A 19,270-nucleotide genomic window follows, 5' to 3' on the forward strand; every position below is an offset into this window, starting at 1 on the left:
TAAGCTATGAGGATGCAAAGGCATAAGAATGACACAATGGACTTTGGGGACTCAGGGGGAAAGGGTGGGAAGGAGGTGAGGGATAAAAGACGACAAATTGGGTTCAGTGTATACCGCTCAGGAGATGGGTGCACCAAAATGTCACAAATCACCACTAAAGACCTTACTCATGTAACCAAATATCAGCTGTTCCCCAAGGCCTGTGGAAATAAGATTGTTTTAAAAAGAAAAATGCATATGGTATAATCCCAACTATATCCAAAATAAAATAGTCTGTGAATATGCCTGATATATAAATGAATAGAAAACTGTGAGAGTCCATATCCTAACCTTGGCGAGCTTCCATAAGGACCACGTAGCAAATATTTTCAGCCTTTTGGGCCTTTGTCACAACTATTCAACTTTGCAGTTGCAGCAGGAAAGCAGCCACAGATAATATGTAACTGAAAGAGTGTGGCTGTGTTCCAGTAAAACTTTACTTACAAAAACACTTCGGGATAGATTTGGTCTGGGAGCATAGTTTGCCAACCCCTGTTCTAACCTTTTAGCAGAGTAGGAGGTGAATTGTTTATTGCTAAAGTAATTTACCAAAAAATAACTTGTATTAATGTATACAAGTATTATAATGTATAGTATTAAAAATAATATCAATAAAAGGAATGTCCTAATGCAAAAAAGCAGTGGATTAGGAACCTGAACTTCTTTCCTTAGGAAAGTGGAAAAAAAAAAAAAAAAAAAGAAGAAAGATTCTTGGGTAAATCAGGAGTTTTAAATTGTTTTTGGCTCTTTAAATTTCTTTTATTTTTCCCTGAACCCACATTTTTGAATTAGCTAGCATTAAGTTAAAACTGTGATGCAAATCCAATGTATAGAGAGCAAAATTGGTAGTGAGATTATTGGTCATCTCATTTTCCCCAAATCTCTATAAGGAATACATATTATTAAGCAAAGAAAGCAAAAAGCATTAAAAATTAGCAGTTTTCCTGGCTTAAAATCATCTTTGAGAGAGTTGGGAGACCAGGAACCTCATCTCGATGGGTAAAGTTCAAGATAATATTGTGAAAAATATTGTGATTGTAACAAAATGGGGCCCAGAGATTGGGATTCAGTTTTTATTCTATTCTCATTTTGCTAAGAGAATTTGGGAAAGTCATTTTCTCTCTCTGGGTTCCTATTTCTTTGCCTATAAATGGGTATAACCCTATCAGCCTCTAAGAATTTTATCAAACAAGATAATGGAAAAGGTAATTTATTAAGTGGTTTTACACTGGTGTGAATATTCCTCCTTCTGAAGGAAACACATATTTCTCCAAGGATAGGGTTTATACGCATTGCCTTTATGAGGTGACTTTCATATGCCTCTGTCCCACTCTTGCTGATTTTGCTAATACTGACATGCATATTTCCCCAATTCCTGTCTAAGCCAATTGAGGATAGGAGAGCCAAGTAGGACGCTTTTCTGCAGGGCTGAGTATTATAAACATTGGCCAAGTTGAAGAGTGGAATCTATGTTTACCAGGGTAAAGTACCCACATTCAAAAGCAGCTGAGGCTTTTCATATCCCACTTAAAGTCTGCCGATACAGAAGGTAGAAAATAGTAATATCTTTGTGTGAACACAGCATATTTGTTTGATGAGTTTGATTTCCTTTTAGGGACATGAGTTGCTTTGAGGTCTTTTTTTCTTTCCATGGTCTAAATTTAATCTTTGGATATTAAGCAATGATTATGAAGCATAAAGATCTTATTAGCTGAAAGAACATGTTGCTTGATGATGAGACACTGGAAATCTCCAAAGAGGACTCCAAGGGATATTCCTCTCTTAAGAGCTTAAAAAAAAGCCCATGTGTAAATATTCATGGAGTGTTTGCCAATTCCTAGGCTCAATATGAGGAGACTGACAAAGAGACACATGGTGTCATATTAAATATGTATTGGGCAGGGTGAAAGCCACTGAAGCAACAAAAGGGGAGAAACTTGTACTAGACCCCACAACTCCCGTGGAAGCCTGCCTGGCAGAATCCTACCGAATTAAAAGGAAGCTGCTGTCCATGTTAGTAATGAGTGCTAGAACCTGGAAGCCAAGAGTTGAGGCTATGTGGTCTCTTAATTAGGGAATTGACTCTAACAGGGCCTCAGCTTTGTTGACAAATAAAATGAAGCTGCTGTACAGGGTTGTTAGGACCAAGGTCAAAGTTGAAATATCCCTAGAATCCAGTTGGCTTCTCCCAGATAATTCCTCTGTCTCATGTTCAGAGACTGGACTTCTGAAAGGTGAAGCTTCTGCTACCGTTCCCAGCCTTGCTTACGCCATGCTCCACTTCACTCTCTGGGCTTCAAAAATAGTGGCCTTCTTAGAGTTCCTCCAACACGTCACACTCTCTCCTGCCACAGGACCTCTGTGCACACTGAACACCTCTCTCCACACCTCTTTGCCAAGTTAGCTCATACTCTTCCTCTTTCAGATCTTAATCAATTCTTCAGTAAAGCCTCTCCTGGTCTATAGCAGGATTTAAAAAAAAGCATTCATAGAACCGTATTCCCTATCTTCACAGAAATTATCTCAGTTTGTAATTATATACTCAGTATATTTGATGAACATTACTCTGAAAGTGGCAAATTTGTTTTTTCTCATTTTTGTGCCTGGCACAAACCAGGTGCTCAATTTATCGTTGTTGAGGGCTAGTCTTTATTTTTACTCGTTATGGGTCTATTTAATAGATCCCATGTTGGACAAGGTAAGAACTCAGGTCAATTCATTCTTAGTCCTGAGAAAAGAATTCAAAGGATTCTAGGTATACCATAGTTTTCATAAAGAAGCAACATCTTTTAATATAAATTTGCATTTATTGCTATCGTCTCTTGTCCTAGAAAACTACTAATCTGTTAATGACTTATTATGGTCCTGATGTAGTTAGCCTATTAAGACCAAAGTTTGACTGTTTATGTGAGAACCTGTTACACAAGACAAGGACAGACTGGCTACGGATGGAAGGGAGAGAATTCATGACCAGGTATCATGAGGTTTAGCAATGCCTTGCTCTGATCTGGTGCTAAACACAAGGCCCTAGACCTCAGAGTTCCTGCAAACATCTAGTAAGTAGAGGGCGACATCTTGCAAAGGACACCCAACTGCAGAGCCAAAGGAAGAGTCTAGAATTGAAAAGATGATCCAGATAATAAATTTAGCAGAATAAAAGCTACCATTCTAATGTTCAACTTTTCTAGTTTCCTTGTTTCTCTCCGTAATTATCATGATTGTGGTAGTCCTGTTTACTGAGCATTGGCTTAGCAAGGTACTGCCCTAAATGTGTGCGTATATATGTATGTGTGTGTGTGTGCATTTCATTCTCATAATCCTCTTTGATAGAGCTGCTTTCTACAGATGACAAAATAGAGAAATGGAGGCTTGGATAAATTAAGAAACATGTTAAAGCTTATACAGCCAGAAAGTGGTAGGGCTGGTGAGAACTCTGTCACTTGCTGGATTCTAAAGGCTGAGTTCTCAACCATAATGCCAAAGTCACACCAAATGCCAGTCACAGGAAGTCATGACTTTTTTTCTAACCATATCTCCAGATCACTTGTCTCACTATTTACTCAATACTTTACATATACTTACTTTGTAATCAAATAGATATTGAATATCTGTGAAATTGTAGGATATGATTGTTGTGTTTTTTGACATTCATTAAATAAATACATCAATATAAAAACCAAAAAAGTCTACGTATTGCTTAGAAGCACGTTGCTTACCACTCCCAGTAGTAGCCACACTATGCTTTGGGAATCCCGCATTATTCTATCCTGAACCATGTTTCTTCTGTCTCCTTTGTGAATAAGGGGCATTGTGGAAATGAGACCTGCCTGGTGGCTGGTATTTTTCTGAAGCTGTTTTGAAAGATGGCCGCTTCCTACCCTAGAGGTGGCTATACTTCAGTGATGAGAGGCTCAGTGCTTAGGGCGGTCTGGTTAAAAAGAATTATATAGATATCACTTATCATCGTTCTCATGATGACAATGATTATTTTACATATGGCTGCTTTAAGGGTGAATGGCACGGTCTCATTTGTATGCCAGCATCTGGCAGTCTGTCACACATCTGCAGAATATAACCTAAACTGCACTATTAATATTTCCCCTTTGCAGTCTCCCCAAGGCATCTGTCTCCCAAAATGCCTAAGGAAACTCCCCTCCCCCTTGAAGGCCTAGAGGCAAAATTCAGAAAACATGTCACCTAGACTGGGGAAGCAGAAGCTCAGAGTGACAGCCAGCTGAGCCTGAGCAGATTTCTGGCTCTTGGAATAGATAGAGAGAAAGGGAACCACCACCCACACTCATTCTATTAGCAGCTGCACTGCCAGGCAAAATCTGTAGGCAGGCCCAGACAGCATGTGGAGTCTGTTCCGTGATCAACAAAAGATGCCAGGCGTGATCCTGATGGTCACGCCTGATGGTCAGTTCTCATTGCCTCCAAATATATCTCATAATTGCCACTACCTGATTAAAGCTGCCTTCCCTGAAAGCCCTTGGAGACTGTTGAGTGCTCTCTGTGGTGGAGACTAGCTAGCTGTGTACCAAAACCGGGCTTTTTTCCTGGGCACACAGCCAGACTACATTTTCCAGGCTGCCTTGCAGTAAGAGGTGGCCACGCGGCTGAATTCTAGCCAATGGAATGTATGCCTTTTTAGGGCCTGGCTTAGAGGAATCTCCCACTTGTGATCTTCCATGACCTTCCCTTTTACAGTCCTGCTATAAACATGGTAACATTGGGGAGCTGCAGATGAAAGAGGCCCGAGTTTCCAAATTACTGATTGGAGGAGGCTGCCTGCTGATGGGGATCATCAATATTAGACTTTACAGGAAAATAATCTTTTATTTGTTTGAGCCATTATGGGGTCTATTCTATATACAAACTTTCGGAGCTTTACTATAACTCTTAAAATTAAATTTTCACATTAGATTTTATAATCAACTCTCTACTGGATAGCTCTACTTTGATGACCTACTATTATTTCGAACTTGACCGGTCCAATAATTTTCTATGTGTCAGAGTGTTCCACATACTGGAATACAGCAATAGTTCATACAAAACCCTTGCTCTTGTAGAATTTACATCCTAATATGAGGAAACCAAAAATACATAAATAAAAAAAATTCAAATCATGGTAAGTACCATGATGATAACAGGGATAGAGAGTTATCGGTAGATACTAAGAGTTAATGTGAAAAATACCTCTGGGGCCTGAATAGTGACATGTAGCTAGCCATGTGAATGCTAGGGGCAAAATTTTCTAAAAAGATGAAACAGCAAATGCAAAGAATGGAAGAATAAGGTTTACTTAGGAACAGAAAAGTGATTAGTTGGCTGAAACAAACTGAATTAGGGAAGAGTGACATGAATGGATATCAAAGATGGAGAAAGGTTCCAGATCATCCAGAATCTTATAGGCCGAGTTAAATAACTTGGATTTTATTCTGAGTTCAGTGGGAAGCTACTGGAATGTTTTTTTTTTTTTTTTTTTTTAATCAGGAAAGGAATGATATTTGAATTACATGTTGAAGGGTCCATACTGTATAAAAGAGCAAGAGCGAATGGAGACCAGATGAGATTACTGCAGTCACAGAGGTGAGAGACAAGAGTGGCTTATGCTAATGTAGGTAGGTAGGAGTGGAGATAGGGATATATGAGTTGATTTGACATGTATTTTAGAGGCAGGGCTCATGGATAGATGGAGTTAGAGTAGGGGAGGCTGGTAAGTGGAAGAGAAAACTCCATATTGATACCTAGGTCAATTGTTCAGTTGCCTGATTTGTTCAGTGCCATTCCTCATAAATCTCATGCCTCAAGTTTGTGAGGAATGGAGCACATGATAGGTATTCAATAAATGACCAATTTTTACTATGAAATAGAGGGTCAACATAGTGGGGGTGAAAATACTGGCCCAGCTATTCAGCATTTTTTTTTTTACTTTCTATATATTTTTTATTTTTATTTATTTATTTATTTTTGAGATGGAGTCTGGCTCTGTCACCCAGACTGGAGTGCAGTGGTACAATCTCGGCTTACTGCAACCTCTGCCTCCTGAGTTCAAGCAATTCTCCTGCCTCAGCCTCCCAAGTAGCTGGGACTACAGGCGCATGCCACCACGCCTGGCTAATTTCTTTTTTGTATTTTTAGTAAAGTTGGGGTTTTGCCATGTTGGTCAGGCTGGTCTTAAACTCCTGACCTCAAGCAATCCACCTACCTAGGCCTCCCAAAGTGCTGGGATTACAGGCGTGAGCCACTGCTCCCAGCCGACTTTTCTATATTTTAATTAAATAGGAGATAATGATACTTACATTACAGGGTTGCTTTATCAAATATGTCCTTGGGGGTAGAAGTTACTAACATAAAGAGGCATGATGGGGCTTGAGAATTGTTAGTAAAGTTCTGTTTCTAGATGTCCATGCTGGTTATAGGTGAGTTCAAGCTGTGAAATTTCATCAAACTGTACAATTATAATATGTGTACTTTTCTATATGCATAATATACTTCAATGAGGTAAAAAATGTGATACTATGCTTATGCTTAAAGTTCCCAGTGCAAGTGCTTGGAACTTGATAAATAATCAGCCACTATTATTTTCACTCTTATGATACAATGGAAACCAGTATGTCTGTGGTCCATGCAGTCCATACAGATTTGTGAATCCTTTAACAGAGAAAGGAACAGAGAAAGAATCTGAACTCTAGGGTCTTATCCTATTGTTGATAAAATCACCTCTAATTTTAATTCATGGCATATAAATGCCTCCCTACGAAGGAATTGATTCAGAGTCCCAATCCAGAGCTAGCCCTGGCTCGCCACTTGTAATAAGAGTATTTCCCTAATTTTATTGTTATAATTGAAGAGTCTCATAGGTGCCAGTACATTTTAAAAGGGGCAAGTTCTCCACAAATGCTAGGTGTTGCATTTCTATTCCATATTTTCCCCAAGCCCACTCGTACCTGAATACTCTTGATTCAGGCCAGTTGATTCTTGGTCACAAAGAAAGGATACTAAAACTTTGATTGGTTATTTCAAAGTTCCATAGGTTAATCCTCAGGTCATCAGCGGACATGTAGGTTTCATAGTCGCTGTTGACGGATATGGAGTTGATGTGATATGTGTGTGCGTTGGCAAATACTCTTCGTGGGGTGGCTTCTACCATCAGGTCCATGGGTCTCAGGACAGGCACCTGGGATGCAAGAGAAACAAATCACTTCAGAACCAAAGATCTTCTATAGGAAAAGAGTGTGTATGCTAATGTCATTTATTATCACACACAAAATAATAGCCACATTGAAGAAACTCCAAGTTAAAGAAGAGGCTAATAATAAATCACACACTGTTCCTGTTCCCTTCTGTTCCTCCTCTTTCAAAAGATATCAGCATCACTTAGCCCTGATGGGAAATCTCATTCTTTATAAATTCTAAACATTTTTCTAAGCCCCTCCAGGTAGCCTCATCTCAGGGGAACTTGGCTTCCATTGTGGAGTCATTACCTTCCAGAGACATGTTTCCATTTTTTTTAAAACATGAAACCTATTTTAAAAAGGAAGTTGTGGGAAAATTTTAGAAATGTCTAGTTAAACTTTAATCTAAATTTATCTTTTACGTCTTTTCATCTCATGCCTTTGGAAGCCTACACCCGTTCCTGGCTTTGTCCTTAACCCTTAAGGGGATTTTGAGAAACTTTAGCATCACCCAAGACTCTAATAGTCCAGATTCAGCCACTAATATATAGGGAACCCAATGACATCTGATTGACCTGAGAAAATCTTGATTTATATTTGCCTTAGAGTGCGAACCAGGTAGTGTCCACTTTTACATGCAAAACTGTTCCAGCTTGGACATTAATGATATGGTCACCTTATTGAAAAATAAAAACTTCTCAGTAAGTATTTCTTGAATGAGTGAGTGAGAACACATGATTAAATGATTTCTTTCTGGTGGATCAGAGAATCGGCAGCTAAATAGTTCCCCACACATGACTGTCTTGCTGGCAAACATGAACAAAGACCTATCACTCTTCCTCCTTTGCGTTCTGGGTGAACTGGCTCCAAAGAAAGAGAATAAGAGCACAAATGCCCGAGAGGGAACAAACTAAAAAAAACATCAAAGACAAAGAAAACCCCACAACACAGGTGTGGTCCCTTAATAGAAACAAGATAATAAAATAACCAAAGCTATTTTCTTTCCAAGCAAATCATTTTCTTGCAACTGAGCCCCGACTGATTTGATACCAGGTGGTAGATTAAGACTTTGACTTCTGGATTGGCTTCAACCCAGGTGGCGAGGAGAAGAAAAGCAAAAGTTAACTTTTCTGAAGTGCAGTCACCTCACCAACATAACATAACCTTTTAGAAAAAAGAATTCTCCCAGTGCAGACTTGAGGGACTTTAACTCACCTATGAGGGAGTTTTTAAATCAAATCAATGATTCAGAGGAAACACAGAATTCTAGACAGATGTGGTACTTGATAACCCAGAAACCAGAGGTGACTTGAAGTGTGGCTGTAGAAGGGTCAGGGGTCCTCCGAATACTAGGAAATGGAGGGAAAGTCTTTGTGGTCCCCCATCCCAATTATGGATAATGGCCCTATAGCTTAAGTGTGTGTGGCAGGGACTGGGAGACCAGGGTTCTGATCAGATTCACCACTAACCAACAGGCTATAAGGTCTGGGCAACGAACCTGTTCTTCCTGAGCTCGAGCTCAATCACACTGTCTGCGAAACAGTGACCGTGCTCCCTGTGCCCTCACTATCACAAAGGGTGGTTTGGGGTTTTGTTGAGATGATCTGACCTCCAATGCATCCTCCTACCCACTCTTTCAACAATATTTACTGAGTGCCACACAAAGTCCTGGGGGGTTCAACTGGTGAGCAGAACCAGACACAGGTCCTGGCATCATATACCTGTTCTTGTCAGGGGAGACAGACATAATTAAAAGGGCTAGGTGTGCAAAAGAGAGGATATACTGCCAAGAGGGATTTAACCTGCTCAGGGAGAACTGAAGAGGCTTTCCTGAGATTGTGTGAGTGTGTTGGAATGTGAAAGATGGGTAGGGATTTAACCAGGCCAGGAGGGGAGTGGAAGCGAGAATGTGTCTGAGGGATGTGCAAAGGTCCCATGGTAGAGGTGAACAAGGCAAGCGTGAAAAACTGATAGGTCACTGTAGTTGAGACAGAAGTAGTGATGGGAGCTATTGTGGGGGATGAGGTGACAGGGTAGGTAGGAGGCAACATCCCCCAAAAAGTTTTGCCATTATTCCAAGTGAATAGGGTAAAAAAATGAAAGGATTTGCAATGATTGTGGTATAATCAAATCCAGATTTTGATTAGATCAGTCTGGATGTACAATGGAAAACAAGTTAAAGGATGAATGAAGTAGAATTTTTAAAGGGAAGATCATATACTCTTGGACATCAATTAAGGGCGTGCCTGAGTTAAGGCATTGTGATGGATAAAAAAGTGACTTTGTCCTCAGAAAGTCTACACCGAAATATTTATTGGGCATTTTCTCTGTGTCAAGAATTCTTCATACATAATCTCAGGTAATTCTTTCAAGAGCTCTGTGAAATAGGTACTCATACAAAGAGAAAACTCAGGCACAGAGAGGCTACATCACTGGCCCAGGGTTGCCCAGCTATAGGAAGCATAGCCAGGTTTAATACGGGGACTGGAAAGTGCATGTTCTTTCCACTGCACCACACCACATTGAAATATCATACAGGGTAGGAGGTGATAAATGCTCTGAAAGTGACATAAATTGCCAGGAGAATTTATGGAATAACTAGTTACTGGTAGTTATAATGGTAGCGGTGCTCATAGTAGTGCAGTGGTTAAGAAACCTCAATTAGGTGTTGTAGGTGTTCATGGTATTTGAACAGGGCATCTGTTCTTTCAGAAATGTGTGCCATGCTTTTATAGTTTGTCACAAAGGAGCTCCCCACTTGAAGCTTTTGGTTGCTACTTGGTTCCTCTGCTGTCAGGAGGTACCAGAGCTCAAAGCAGAACCCCAAAGGTCACAAAAGAAATGGAATCCGCAGGACTTCCTGTGGCTCCTCCTAAACTCTTCCCTGGGCCTTCTCGGTTACTGTACATTGTCTGTAGAGATTTCTTGTGGCTGTGGCGACATGGAAGGGAGCATGTAGCCAGGAATAAGAGGCACTACAGAGTGGGAACTGCCAGCCCACAGCTTCAGCTTAATGTGATGGGCCTGCCTGCTAATTCAGGCTGACATATTCCATGATGTACCACTTAATGGGGAAGGGCTCCGTGTAGGTATCTGGGGATGGAGCCTCTAATGCTTTGCCCAGATAAGACAGGGGGAATGGAGAGCTGAATGCCACTCGTGGTATTCCAACATCAGTACCAGGCCTACGTAAAGGCTTGTCTGCTGCCCAGTGACTCCCCTCACAAGGACAAAGAGGGAAGTTTAGTGGTTCGAACAGGACAGGATGGACTGATTAGGAAACCACGTTGACTGTGTTTTTCTTCTGCTCTGGCCTTTTGAGGCCAGGCAGGAAGAAGATCTGGACACTATTCCCTGAGTCAGGCCCACAGGCAATTGTTAAGGCTGTTTCTGGAAACATACATGGAGAGCTTCCTGTGCCAGTCGCTGCGTTTAGAATCCCGCCCCACCCAACTCCAAGGTGTTATCTCCTCCAGCGCCCTCAGTAACTAACCTTTCAAGCTAGATTCCTCTGTTTGCCCCATTTTACAGGGGAGGTGGAGGCAGGTAGAGTATCCAGTCCAATGTCACACAAAGTATAAGCTGGGGGTTGGATCTGAAGCCAGTTGATTTGGTTCCTGAATGAGCACGCCTAGCCACTACTGTGAATGAAACTATTAAGCTGAAATACAAAACTGCCATTTTTGCAAGTCAAAAATTGTCAAATATCAGCAATCTCATGTGGTTTAACCTAACACTTTGGAAAGGTTCTGTGGTGTATGGATGTGACGTCAAATCAGGGAACATTCTGACTTGGAGGGACCCTTCGAGCCTCTTCGTAGGACATCATCTGTGTGTGTGGCGGGAGTCTTATAGTGGGAGGCCATAGTGTCTAGGCCTCTCCTCCTTCATTATTCTTGGTATTATATGCTTGCATCCTCAATAATATGCTGAAAGAACTATTTCTGTAGATAAGCAAGGTGTGAAAGCGAGTAGCCAGGGCAGTTCTTGAAATCTACAGATGAGAACATTGAGATCCAAGAGGTGAAGCACTATGGTCACCCTTCCAGGGTTGCTTGCACAGCCTGCGTCTCTGCTTCCTGTCCCAGACTTCTGCTCCCACACACCATCTGCCTGAACCATCCTCCACAGGACCAAAACCTCTTTTTGTCAAATGACAGAAGCAGAGCCAGACAAAATTCAGATCAGGCCAGGACGTCTTAATTCAGTTCAAACTTTGTCTGAGCCACCTCGGCAGAGTCGTTGATGGGGCTAGGACCAATGCGGAGACAAGGGACATGCCGCGTGAACAGCGGTCAGTCCTTGGCCCTCTGAGCGGCCAGTCCTTGGCCTACCTGCAGGTGGTTCTGTGTTGAGCAGCTGGAATTCAGTGATGTCCCCTGACTCAGGTGCTTCACCCTCCTCTCTGACCCTGGTTGAGTTTCAGCTCATTCTCCTAGGCTGCTTTCAAAGGACATGCATCCCAGTCCTGTGTCTTGCCTGGACACCCAGTATTACATTAGAATATCAGCTGAATAATGTACCAGCCCCAAAAGAGCAGCCGGAATCTAATCTGCAATAAAGCTTACAGAGATGTATTTCAGTTGTAATATTCCTAGGAAGCTCTTCCCCCTAGAGAGTGGCACAGCTTCCCCCGTCACTTCAATCAGCCCCTGCTCAAATGTCACCCCCTCAGGGAGGCCTTCCATGACCATCCCACCTCAAATCGCACAGCCTCCAGTCTATCCCCTTCCCAACTGACTGCTTAGAGTGTTTTAAACACTTCAGCAGTTCCTCAGTGAATTTTTGTCGCTATCCTATGATTAACTTGGTAGATGTTACAATCCCTATTGCACAGATGAGGAAGCTGAGGCAGAAAGGTGAAGCTGTCTGAAGGCTCGCAGTGGGTCTGAGGCAGGGTGAGTACTCAGGCCTAGTACTCTTGCCACTCCTTGACTCAGGAGTCTATGCCCTTAGTCGCTTAAAGCACACTCAGATGCTTGGGAGGGAGACAGCGAGGGCAATCACACTGCCGTGGACGTCATCAGGTACTGCCCAGGCAGTATCAGCCAAAGGGGTTCTGCCTGGGGATCCCAAGGCAGACCTCAGAAAGGAGAAGACTATGAAGCTAGGCAGGGCTTGAAGGGTGAGTGGGAGGTCCCCAAAGAGAGGTGGGGATGGGGAGGGGAGGGAACTGGGCTTCAGTCAGAGGGACCAGCATTGTGCAAACTCAGAGGAGAGACAGCAAAGTATACACATACAGACGGGTGACTGTGCTTATAGGGTGAGGTCAGTGATTAGTTATTCATTCAACAAATACTTATTAAATCCCTCCTCAATAGCAGATATGTTATAGGGGCCGGTGCCACAACAGTGAACACTCTGTGGGGTGTAAGTTCTTGTGCGTATGTGTACATGAGGAACATCTGAGTTGGGTAAGGGACTAGCAAGCAGGGGGTGCGCTCTTTGAGGTGGGGTGGTCATAGAAGGCCTCTCTGAGGGAGTGGTGTATGAACAGAGACCTGAATGAAGTGAGAGAGGGAGCCATGCAGCTCTGTGGTGAAGAGCACACCAGTCAGGGGGAACAGTGCAAAGGCACTGAGGTTGGAGTATGCTTAGAGGACAGGAGGAACAAGAGCAAAGAGCATTTTTTCTTTTTTTTTTTTTTAAAGAAATGGGGTCTTGCTATGTTGCCCAGGCTGGAGTGCAGTGGTGATTCACAGGCATGATCCCACTACTGATCAATATGGGAATTTTCACTTGTTCTGCTTCTGACCTGGGCAGGTTAGCCCCTCCTTAGGCAGCCTGGTGATCCCTCACTCCCGGGAGGTCACCATATTAATGTGAACTCAGTGTGAACACCCTATCAGCATAGGGCACTACAGCCCAGGACTCCTGGGCTCAAGTGATCCTCCTGCCTCAGCCTCCTGAGTAGCTAACTACAAGCACGTGCCACTGTACCTGTCAGCAAAGAGCTTTTATGGCTGGAGAGGAGTGAGTAAGGAAGCATGGCAGTTGGAGAAGATGTTGGATCAGTAGTCAAGGCCACACCAGCATCTTTGCTGTGAGGGTGAGGAAAGCTCAGGGAGGCGTGAGTGGCTACCTGTGAGTAGCTGCCTGACACGGTACTCTATCCTCCCTCACCATTCCTTCTGTCTCTGCCCACCCGCTCTCAGTCTTCCTCCCCCAGGTTCTTATTATCTTTCCTGCCTCTCCTCTTGGGAAATACCAGATCATCTTTCACTTCCCAGAACCCCATTTACTAAAAAAATGAATGTTGCTGTCATTTGGCTTATTTGGTGACCACACCAGTCATTCTTCACAATCTTCCATGACACCTAAGTGGGGGCTGGCGGGTCACGGTGCCTTGCTTCAGAGACATGCAATTAAAGCACAGTAGAGCCCTAGAAAACAGGAAGCCCCTGAAGCCTCCACTTTAAAAAACATCTGTGAAAAGGCACAGCAAGGGGAGGCCATCGGGAGGACTCCCCTCAATGCACCTTCATGAGAGGAGTTTTTCACAGAGAAAAAACAACAGCTGTGTTTACCATGGCAACCTCCAGCAGCCCAGTCAATTGACAGATTCAAGGCAAGACTCGGAGAAGAGAGAAGAGATGGCCATTTAGGAGATAAAGAACAGGAAAGATGATGTCATGGAGAAGGAAGAAAAGAGAGATGTCTGTCTGTAAGATGTGGATGGATTGTAGCTGTTCAGTAACTCTAGGTCAAATCTCATTGAGGTGAACAGACAAACCTTTGAATACCATTGCTTGTTACGTATAAGCATAATCAATTATGTTACGGAAGGAGCATCCACGTTCTCCTTCCTAAAATCAGATCTTCTCAGGAGTACCCACAGCATAGGTTCTCCTTCCTTTTGCAAAAGAAAGATGTAGAAAATGTTCCTTAACTTGTCCTGAATCTTACTAAGGGTACTATGCAATTCATAAACACTTCTGAGAGGGACAGTTGCATGACACTTTTAATCAAGGCCCCGTAGATGTCCCTGTCCCCAGCTCATTGTGACATGTACAACATAATCAACATTATGGGGTCTTTTGAAAAAATTGCTATCAATTTAAATCCACACTTGCTCCATATCTCTTGTTAGTGTTCAACAGATACTCCCCATTCCCCTCCCCAAATAATTGAGATTACTCTACATTTAGACTGACTGTATATATCAAGGTCATGGGGTTTGGTGGGTTCTGTATCATCAATTAGGAACTGCACATAGGAAGGTTATAACCACACACTGGCCCCAGATAAAGCCATTGATAAACATTTATTGAGCATCTACTACATGCTGAGAAGTTGCCACACAGGGTATCCTTGAGAAGCTTAGGGGAGGTAGGCAATATGTAACCCCCTCCCTCTTGTTACTCAAACCACCCCTTTTGGGAAGGCTGTTTGATCTAGAAAAGACAAAGATGACAACAGAAGTCCTGGGTGTCCACCTCATCCTAGTTATAAGGAAACCCTGACCCTGGTGCTCTGGGACCACAGGTTTGAGGTCCAGTGGAGAACTGAGGGCGAATATGTTATCCCATCTTGAGGCACTAGATGGTAAATCTCTCAGAGGGGCTTGGAAATTCCAGATTCCAGCCTCACTTCAAATTTATCATCTTGCCTTTTCACTGGGCTTCCTTCAAGAAACAGCCTTCGTGACTTTTTAGTAACAACTGCCATAAGTTTGGGATAAAGCCAATAGCTAAGGGGCTCTTTTCAAGGAAGAGGGAGTGAGTTGTCATAAAAATGGGAGATCATTGGGTCCTCCTGTAAATATCCTAATTCCAAAGAATACAGCTTGGTGGTACAGAGCAGCTGTCCTCAGTGAGAATACTGTTCCCCTAGGAACAGTAGTGGTGGATGACTTCCTAAGAACAATGTGAAAAAATTTTAAGGAAATTCATTTCTTCATTCCTAAGTTCCACGTTCTCCTTCCTAAAATCACATCTTCTCAGGAGTACCCACAGCCTAGGTTCTCCTTCTTCCTTTTGCAAAAGAAAGATATAGAAGATGTACCTTAAATTATCCTGAATCTTACCAAGGTGTACTATGCAATTCATAAACATTTCTGAGAGGGTCATCTGCATGATACTTTTAATCAAGGCCCCATAGACGCCCCCATCCCCAGCTCATTACGATATGCATTTCTAATAAAATTTTACTTTTTATATTTAGTCATCATTTGTCAGAATTATATATTTATGTTGTTTTGATGTATTATGTTCTATTAATAGTCAAAGCAGCAACTAAACCCAGAAGATAATTTTAAACTCTTACAGTCATATATTCATAAAAGAAAAAATCTATTTACATCTTGTATTTGTTATAGAAATGATCAATAAAGCTTTTAAGATGATTTAGGGGAAATGCAGTAAAAACAGATGTTTGAAGAAGAAAAAATAATAATATAAAGCTTCTGACTTAAAAACATTTGTTCACATATTCTTTTAGTGGGTTTTGGTGAGTATTCAGTAGTGAGGTATTTAAATCCCACTGGCTGCAATAAAAAGGTGATATGAAAGTTTTAAACTGCTAACGTTTAAAATACTCTGCACATTTTCTGCAATTATTTAACATTACAATGGAAATGCTTAGTTGCCTACTTTAAAATGCTCAGGAAAGTACATAGTTATTCAAAATTCTAGAGGTACACAAGCATACAATTTGAATGGTATAAGAGGATTTTTGGAGTTATGTGGACTTGGGCTTGGATCCTGGCTGTGCTAATTACCAACCATGTGGCCTTGGGCTTGTTGCTTAGTCTTTCTTGATATCAGTATTCCCTTCCTTAATGTTGGGGATATGTAACACCTTCAGTAGCACTGTTAAGAGAACTTCGCACAAGGATTGACACATACCGTCTAACGAAGAAACATTCATGGAGACATGATTTGTGCCAGGATTGTGCTAAGCACTTATGCACATCATGTTATTGAATCTTTACAATGGCCTTATGAAGTAGGTACTAAGATCATTGTCATTTTATGGATGTAACTCCTGAAGCAACACAGGTCATGAAGTCTGCCCACAGTCATATGGTTGCCAAGGGGTAGAATTGTCCCTGGATGTTGGCTGTCTGGCTCCTATGGTAGCTATTATTAGCATTCTTACCATTAACTTCCAATTGTAGAAAAAAATGGTTCATTCTGAAAGATAGTCTGGGGAAGATTTTCTGACTTTTCTATATTGACTATGAGGTTTTAGCATCTCTTGCATCCACCGAGGGAGTTCAGTCATGATTATACAATGTAAGGTTGCTTAGGAAAAGTAGCTAGGGGAATGATTGGTCATTGGATAGCATTTAACTTTATTGAGAACTTAAAAAGCTGAAAGCTCTCCTGGTTAGGAGTTTTGCAAATAGCTCCGTCCTCATTGTCATGAAAATCTTGAACAATATGGACGCTCATCCAATTATCAAGGCAACCTGGGGGGCAGAGTCTGGCATTGTGTGTACCCATTATTGAAGGGTAATGCGGTGTAACAAACCAAATCGAGTATGTACGACGACTGTCAAATAAAATAAACCACTAACAAATTAAATTACTTTTCATTTTCAGTAGGAAGAATGCCAGTCATTTTTCATTTTAAAAAATATGTATCTTAATTCCATTTTATAAAAATGTGAAGAGAAGCATTTAAAAGCCTCTTGTGCTATCTATACTGATGTTTATTTTCTATAGATATCTTTCTCCTGGTTCCGGGGCATTTTCCCTCAAAGAATTAGTGGAGCGTTAAACCTCACTTTGGTCAAAAAACCTGTTTCTTCCATGGATCAATGGTGGATGGAGTTCAGAAAGCAGGAGTGATAGGCTGGCTCTGGCTTACAGTGACATATCAGAGCTGTTGTTTCCAGAATGAAACTGCCACTCACCAGCACCCCGCCAACACCCCCTGGGAATCCTATCCAAATAATATAATTTTGAGATTTCCCTGCTCACACCCTTCAACAGCCTCAATATGTCCCTAATTTCTTCTTTTACTGGCTTTGTCATATAGATTGAAATAAGCCTGAGAAGAAAAACCTCTTTGAACCAAGTCAGGCTTTGTGTTTCAAGTCATTAAAGATCTTAGAATTATATTCTTTCACTTGACAAACATTTATTAAGTGCCAATCACTGTACTAGGTAGTATGTGTACAGAGTGAACAAAACAGATTAAGGGGTAGAATTTCAAGTCTAACACGGAAGAAAGACACTAATGTCTCTAAGTAAATGCATTGTTATAAACTGACACTGATGCTACAAAGAGATGTATATTGTTTCATGAGAGAAAGAAATAGGTGCTCTAATTTAGATTGAGGAATCAGATAAGTTGTTTGTAAAGAAATGACAATTCACCCCTCAAAAGCAAGGCCATAAGCATTCAATCCTCTAAATCAGTGTTTCTCAATTAGGACCTATTTTGTTATTGGGCAGTGTCTGGAGATATTTTTGGTTGCCACAATAGAGCGGATGTTACTGGCATCTGTGTGCAGGAGCTAGGGATGTTGCTAAACTCATTTTGATGAACAGGGCAGCTCTCCCTGAAACAAAAAATCATCTAGCATAAAATGTCAACAGTTCCAAGGTTGAAAAACTCAAGACTTAAGGACACTCTCCTGGAACACAGTCGCATCTAGGGTGGATAGAAGAAACCAAGTACTAACTTCCAGGATAGGCCAGCAATAAATTTCAGTTCGTGAAGGTGTTTTGGATTAAAAAGTACTTCATATACATAGATATATTATATACATATATACATAAACATATACAAATATCTGTGTTTAATATCTATATTTCAAAGACATATAAAATATATATTTGAAAGACTTATCCCCTATGGTCAGCTATAAGAATAATATATAATGCATAAAAGCTGCCTGGGGAATTAATGTATATATTTTAAATTCAATGCATCAAAAATGGTTTGCATAGCAAAAAAAGTTCATGCTCTTTGTGTCTTTGACTTCTTTTGGCCTGACTATGAAAAGGAGAGGAAAGATACCTTTTTCTCAGAAGATAAACTCACTATCTAATTACCAACTCATGCAGAAACCTGTAATTCTGCCAGTTTTATCTTATTTTTTCCCCCAGACACTTACTTTTTATGCCAATATCACTATTTCTCAAAGTGTGTTTCCCTGTTCACTGCCTTTCCTGTTATTTCCTTTGATGTTTTACATTGTGTAATGCCACAAGAAAAAAAGAGAGACATCTTAAAATACCCCAGTAGAGGAAAATTTCATTTAACATTTATAGCTGGGGAGAGTGGGGTTGGGAGAGGCAGTGGTTTAATTTTTGGTTAGTCTGGTTAGAATTAATCACAAAAATTGTTTTTGCTGTTTTTTAACTGGTATTGATGAAGTATTACTTTTTCCTATTATTAGGATACTTATCACTGAATCTTTGATCACCGAGGATTGACCAAGCCTCAGAAGTATCACACTGCATTCTGTCATTTATTACTGTGGAATATATAGAACTAAGAAGATAAATACAAATTTGATATTAACTTCAAGAATCTTACAGCTGGGAGTTACCTGAGAAGTCATTTACATTAAAAGGTCTGGATAAACACAAATATGTATTTCTAAGAATTTTAAAAACATGGCCTTTCGTAGATATCCATAGCATGTCAGTACTGCCCCCCACCAACAGATGGCAGTAGTAATTACTAACAACACTTTGATTTAGAAACAAACTGACTTAACATTGACATTTCAGGGTTGCATTGTCTGATTCCTAACCTTGGCTGAACATCAGAATCAAATAAGACCTCTTGTAAAAAACTGATGTCTGCCCCCCACTGTGGTGCTCCTTTGCCCTTCTGCTTCTGCCATGGAGTTATGCGGCATGAAGACTCTCATAAGATGTTGGAGCCTTGATATTGAACTTTCCAGCCTCTAATACTGTGAGAAATAAATTTCTTTTCTTTATAAATTACCCAGTCTGTGGTATTCTGTTATACAAACACAAAATAGACTAAGACCATGGGTTTAAAATGATTTTTATAGGAGGGGCGGAGCAAGATGGCCGAATAGGAACAGCTGCAGTCTCCAACTCCCAGCGCGAAGGACACAGAAGACC

The 19,270-nt window shown here is 41.1% G+C and overlaps 1 protein-coding gene across 10 annotated transcripts in view; it reads right to left on the bottom strand.

The window, feature by feature from the left end:
• The window catches only part of PPP2R2B (protein phosphatase 2, regulatory subunit B, beta), a 499,553-nt gene that overhangs the window by 49,719 nt on the left and 430,564 nt on the right, over positions 1 to 19,270 (bottom strand). For all 10 annotated transcript variants that reach the window (XM_011931487.1, XM_011931485.1, XM_011931486.1 and 7 more), the window contains one exon: positions 7,042 to 7,219. In XM_011931487.1, coding sequence (XP_011786877.1) covers positions 7,042 to 7,219 — 178 coding nt within the window. The remainder of the gene's footprint in view (positions 1 to 7,041; positions 7,220 to 19,270) is intronic.

Source organism: Colobus angolensis, unplaced genomic scaffold (genome assembly GCF_000951035.1).
Source record: "Colobus angolensis palliatus isolate OR3802 unplaced genomic scaffold, Cang.pa_1.0 Scaffold90, whole genome shotgun sequence".
In the NCBI taxonomy this organism is placed as follows: domain Eukaryota; kingdom Metazoa; phylum Chordata; class Mammalia; order Primates; family Cercopithecidae; genus Colobus; species Colobus angolensis.